At 37.5% G+C, this 6,364-nt stretch overlaps 1 protein-coding gene across 1 annotated transcript in view; it reads right to left on the reverse strand.

Moving 5' to 3' along the window:
- LOC107670052 (nuclear transcription factor Y subunit gamma-like) overlaps positions 1–6,364 on the reverse strand; it is a 24,785-nt gene that overhangs the window by 1,801 nt on the left and 16,620 nt on the right. The window contains exons 7-10 of the mRNA XM_016462535.1: positions 5,115–5,291; positions 773–934; positions 477–584; positions 214–273 (exon numbers count right to left, since the gene is read on the reverse strand). Of these exons, the coding sequence (XP_016318021.1) occupies positions 214–273; positions 477–584; positions 773–934; positions 5,115–5,291 (507 nt within the window). The remainder of the gene's footprint in view (positions 1–213; positions 274–476; positions 585–772; positions 935–5,114; positions 5,292–6,364) is intronic.

The raw sequence follows: 6,364 nt of genomic DNA on the forward strand, positions 1-6,364 counted from the left end.
CCGCTCTTCAAGTTAACCCAACTATGACGACTTCCGCTGCTGAGAAACCCGGAAATGTGAAAAAGGTCCATACAATTTTACTGTATATTTCATCAAATAAATGCAGCCATGAACATAAGACATTTTGTCTTACTGACCCCAAACTTTTGAACAATAGTGTGTGTGTGTGTGTGTAAAAGTCTTAAAACCAAAAAAAAAAAAAAAAGGAATTACCTGCCCATCAGTAAACTGGCTGAACTGTTGCTGACCCTGTTGTACATCTGTCTGTGAAATCTGTAAAAGAACAATTCAACAAAATGATACCCATCAATTTAATTCAATTCGTCAAATGAAGGAAATGTATATTATGTGAAATTTACAATTGTGTAACATCTGCACCATTAGTGTCACCAAATGAAATTTTTTTTTTTAAAGTATCCCTAACTTGTGCCCATTAGTTGAGCTAACATTGTTAACCATCTAAGACGATGATTTACCTGCTGAGTGTTTGTTGCAAGCGTCTGTATTTGTCCTTGAACAACCTGTGTTCCTGAGACGGGCTGAGCCAAGCGAATATACTGCAGCTGGCCGGTGTTGAGCTGCACCTGCAGGACACCACAAGGGGGCAATGAGGAGCACACATCATTACCTCCAACTAACAAGCATGTTTGCCTGGTCTTCATGTAGCACAGGTGTGCTGCCTTCCCTATTACCAATTTATAATCCTTTTAAAAGGTCCAAATGATGACAACAACAACAACAAAAAGTTACATCTTCCCTCCTAAGTTCTTACTGGAATCTGCTGGATCTCTCCCGTGTTGGTGATGATCTGCTGCATAACCTGCATCGTCTGTCCAGCCGACTGTGCTGCCTGCGCCTGAGCCTGTCCCTGTGCAGCGGCCTGCACGATCTGCACCTGCTGGCCTTCGCCCACCTGCATGGTCACTGGAGCGCTCTGAAAGAGGAAGGATAAAAGTCTGTGGGACTGCGATTCCAATTTACATACAAGTTGCATTTCGATCTGTTGTGTGCCTTTCAAGTCTCTTTCAGCACGAACGCTGGAATAGACCAAGTAGCATTAGCATTACAGCTCACTGGGAAGGCCTCCAAAAGAAAGTGAAACTGAAGACGTTTTGAGGAAAGGGGAGAGATGCAAGACTGTGACCCTGGGCCTCTCGTGTTGAACGGAGAAACCTGGGCGCTGACTGCAAAGGTGTGACAGATGATCTCTCGTCTTCAGGAACTGACACCCGATAGGTGACAGCAATTTATTAAGCAGCACAACTTTATCTGGCTTGAGACCTGCAGTGACCTCATGTAGCATCAAGTAGAGGGCATATGAATTACAGATTTTGCCCTGTGTGAATAATATCTGCTCCTCTTTTTGGTTTTTGGTAGGAGAAAATGGTGACTTCTGCATTCAGTTAACCACTTAGCTAATCTAACATATCAGACACAATACCATTCAACTATGATCTTTAATGTTTTTGAGGTTTTCTTTCTCACTAAGACTGCATTTAGTTGATCAAAAATACAGTGAAAACATTGTGAAATGTTCTTCCAATTTAAAATAACTTTTCTATTTAAATATATTTAAACGTCATTTATTCTTGTGATGGCAAAGCTGAATGGTTAAACCCTTAATGTCCATAATATTGTTATAAACTTCAGCACAAAGCTGTTTTCATATATAATAACAGTTTTCTCATTGCAAAATGTTATAAGGTTCCTTTTGAAGTCTCACTTTCAGTAACCACAAGATTGAAGCTCAAATCAATAAACAAGGTCTGTGGTCACATCGCACAATAGAGAAAATTTCCTATTGACTACTGCTAAGACCATATTACAAGATCTAAACGGATTAAACTATAACACAACAGTACTTTTTTCCATTTGAATATGGATAGTTGACATGATCAGTCCAACAGTGTGACATGCTGTACTGTTAAACAACTTTATTAAATTTTTATGACCCCATATGAATGTCAAATGCTTGACAATTCAAGTAAACTGGCAAAAAAATTCCAATGTGATTAAAAATCTTGAAATGGTGAACTTGACAACACAAGCAAGCACATGCAAAGCGCATTCATCAATGTCATATAGACCTTTTTCCTTAGTAAACGGTGAGTGGCGCCATGATGGATTCTAACTTCCGTTTGGGTGCTCTCATGTTGGGTGCTCCATAGAAATCCATGTTAAAACGGGGTAAAAACAGATTGACTGAATTGAAACTTTTTCAATATAACCAAATCTGAATGTGCGCAGGGTTAAGCTGTCCTGTTGTTTGCTGCCACAGTAACGGCAATAAGCTAAAGGAATTCCTTTAAAGTACTTGTTTTGCGTACCATAAAATCTGTCCATGTCCGGGGCTGTATGCATGGCTTGCAGCGCTTAAGTTAAAATACTGAGTGTGAAATAATAAAATAATATGTTAAAATAATGTGTGCTTTTATCATTCGGTGGACAAAATCCCGTGAACTTTGCCCTGATCGGGAGCTAACGTTGCGTCGCTTCATGTCATTCCCACTCATTAAACTATGACAGGTCCTTTACTGCAAAAAGATGGTTACTGCGACACTGTAAAGTGATGAAACTATGGCGCCATGTGCTTTTTAAAACCATTTTTATGGGTTTCACGTTATATTATCAGCTCGGAAAATATATAAATGTGACTAGAAACCAGAGACCGGAAGTGTGAAGCACCGCTCCAGTCGGGCGATACTTCCGCGTTCAGAAAAAGGTCTATAAAAAGCAACAAAAAAGGCAATGCACTGGAAAACCAGAAATAGTGTAAAGAAATGAAAGCATGATGTGTCACATGTAGTATGAACAGACACCATACCCACATTTTTGCAATGACATAAAACATGCATAAAGCTTTTAAAAATAAATGAACAACTCTTGAGTTCACACCAAGCCTGAAATATTACACTGCAATAATATATTTACAATTTATAATTTACAAATAACATATAATTTTAACGAGAGAAAATTTCTGCATTGGATTGAGTGTGAATAATTCAAGTGTGAAAAATTGCTGTGAATATTGGATAATTTGTGTCACTCTGTAGTTTCAGATTTGGTGTGAACAGGCATTAATTGAAGCAGAGTTTAAATCAGCAGTGGAGATGAATCATCCGTTACAACAGATGAGTAAAATAATGGGACTATATGGAAGATCTGCATTTGGGGAAATGACTGCATATAGTGGCACAAAGCAGTGAGCAGACAGCGAGATGAAGCTAAACCGACTCTCTGTCCTCAGGTATGAAGATAAAACCCCACTAACAATAAAGTAAACAGAAGAGAGCTCGAGCAGAGCCCGTGAAGGAACAGGTCACAATCTGACAAATGTCTTGTCAAAATTGTTCTATAAACATGTGGTTTGCCTTTTTCCTGTGCATAAATTTTCTGCACCACTATTTTTCTCTCACCTTATTTCTTTCCCACATCACTACTGTTCAAATGTTTGAGGTCTGTAAGAATTTTTTAATGTTTTTGAAAGAGGTCTCTTATGCTCACTAAGGATGCATTTATTTGATCAAAAAATCTAAATATTACTAAATAGTATTACAATTTAAAAAAAAAATATTTTAATATATTTTAAAATGTAATTTATTCATGTGATGGCAAAACTGAATCTTTAATGTCATATGATTCTTCAGAAATCATGTTTGCACTAAAATACTTAAGCTTAATATAGCTTTTTTCAGGATTCTTTGATGAATAGAAACACAGCACTTTGTAACAGAAATCCAACATTACAAAAATCTGTACTGTAACCTTTGATTAATTTTAATTTTTTAATTTAATTTTAATCCTTGCTGAATATAAGTATTCTTTTAAAAAAATCTATAAATCAGCATAAAGTGAAAAAGATGGAACAAAAACGTATCTGTTGCACAATGAAGTTCACATGATATTCCAAATTTGCTTATTAGATTAGTGACCTAGAAATTGTTCACAAACATAAATATTTTTCTTGATTTTACATCAAAATGTTTCGGTTTTACGTTTTTCAACATTTTAAAACTTTATTTTCAGGTTGAAATTAGATTTGGAATCTCCTTTCATTTTGGCCTGACATTTTTAAACCCAACAGTATATATTTGTCCCAAGTGCTCTCTAAGGTGACTGCAGCACAACTTTGCCCAAGTCTGACAGGTCAGCAAACTGCAGCTTGCTGAAGCAGCACTGATCTTTAGAGAGAGAATGAGGTTCACCACAGAGAAGAAGAGTGAGAAAGTGAAAAATATCCTCACACTGGTGGAATTAAACCAGTATAACCTAACAAAATCAAAAGTTAATTATACAAAAACAAAAAAGGAGAGGCGTGGAAAGGACTGCTGTGTTAATGCTAAGACGCTGGACAGATATCACACGAGAGAGTGACTGGACTCTTTACCGTTCACCTGATAGCAACGTGTGAATGACACCTCTGGGCTTTCAACCTTCACCAATCATGTTTCAAATGATCCTGTAATGGGCTGATCAAAGTAATCAGGGCTCAAGTGTTGTGTGAGAGAGTAGGTACGATAAAGTTTCAGCCTTTTGTCCACCAGACTGTAGTATAATATACACTAGGGTAATTACAAGGGCAAACAGTGTCCTCCAGATGCCAGTTTTCTTTCCTGTATTGACATATTTCCTATTAAAACAGGAAGTTTGGGCAGGACAATCAAAAAAGTAGGCTTTAGCTACATCATAGCCATTATATCATGCTTTGCATGATATCATATATGTGCTGTTTTTTCTGTGTTAAACGTGTATGCTTACTAAATGTTAATGATAGCTGGGTCCAAAATCACATGCTCTCTGAATAGGCAGGTACTTTGCAACTGCTAAAAAATATATATTATGAATGTGTGTTGTATGAATCCACTCGACATGCTATATTCAGCATGATGTCATTGTCATGTGACCTATCAGTATCCATCAGATGTGTACTTCGGTCAACATTTCGCCTAATGTTTTATGAATACAGTGAAATCGGACACACTACTCTGCTCACATACTGTTTTCCACCTACTATATGGAAGCGAATTATGCGATTTCGAGTCTCAAAATTGATAGTTAAAAAGCTAGACTCCATATATGCGTTCTTGGGTTTGTGTTGAGTGTGTGATGATTACCTGGCCGTGTTGGGGCTGAGCGATGATAATCTGTCCGGGCTGTAGTGTGGTGGCAGTGGGAGCAGCCACCTGCTGGCCTTGCTGTTGACCTTGGACCTGCAACGCACTGGGCTGCTGCGCCAGAGTGAAGTAATACTGGACCGGCTCAGTCGGGGCGACGGACTGACGCACTTCCTCCTACACAGACAGGCACAATTATAGAGAAAGATATACCTTATATTGCAGCACACTTCAACAGGATCTTCATAAATGCAAGAGAGCATCCAACAATCCCATAAACACACAGATGAAATCAAGAGTTCATAAGGCCTATCTACTGGTTACATCTCCATAAATTATTTTCGCTCTGTAACACTAGAGGCAGGATGAGGATAAATTACTTCTAGGCAAAACAAGAGCGAGTAATGCAATCTTCTAGCTGGACAGAAACGAGACCTTTAGCTGCAGTCTGTGGCCTGAACACCCACACTCAACCGCAGCGTAATGGCAGGCAATCAGCTGTGCTATTCTGACACACAAACGTTTGTACCCAGAAGTGTATCTTTATATTTGATCTCCATCCATTCCTGAAGATTTATTTGTGACAAAGAGAGTAAACATCCCTCTCCCAGCTTGGTGATGTCACAGCTGAGAGTGTAGGATGTTTACACACCTGGTCACACACACACAAAAATGCCACAGGACTATAAAGCCATCGGGTCGAACAAAGACGGCGCTTTAGCTGAGCTAGAAGGGCTCGGATCATTGGATATATTGGGTAAATTCCTTCTTTCTACATGTGCTGACTATTCACACCGTGGCATTTCAAGTTGTTTTGGTTTTTTTAGTCTCTGGCATTCCTGAAAGAATTAAAGTTCAATTTAAAGAATGCTTGTTTTATTGTATTGATTTCCAAAGCTTTTTGGAAATTTTGGAACTATAAATATATTATATACTGTATATATATATATATATATATATATATATATATATATATATAATTTAAATGGCATTTTTATATTTTTCACAATGCATATTTATTTTGCATTTACAAATCGTTTTTCTTTATCCATACAAATTCATACAGAAATGGCCAATGGCATTAATGTATTGTTTTGTTACATTTAATGAAACTTAAATATGTCTGTTTATTTGTTAATCTGAAAGGATGATTTATCAAATAATTCCAATTTATAAATTCTTCCTTCACTTTAAAAGAGTGTGTGAGTTTAACAGTAAGACGAGGATGAGAGTGTGCTTGGTAATTTACA

Source organism: Sinocyclocheilus anshuiensis, unplaced genomic scaffold, assembly GCF_001515605.1.
Source record: "Sinocyclocheilus anshuiensis isolate Anshui unplaced genomic scaffold, SAMN03320099.WGS_v1.1 scaffold253, whole genome shotgun sequence".
NCBI lineage: Eukaryota > Metazoa > Chordata > Actinopteri > Cypriniformes > Cyprinidae > Sinocyclocheilus > Sinocyclocheilus anshuiensis.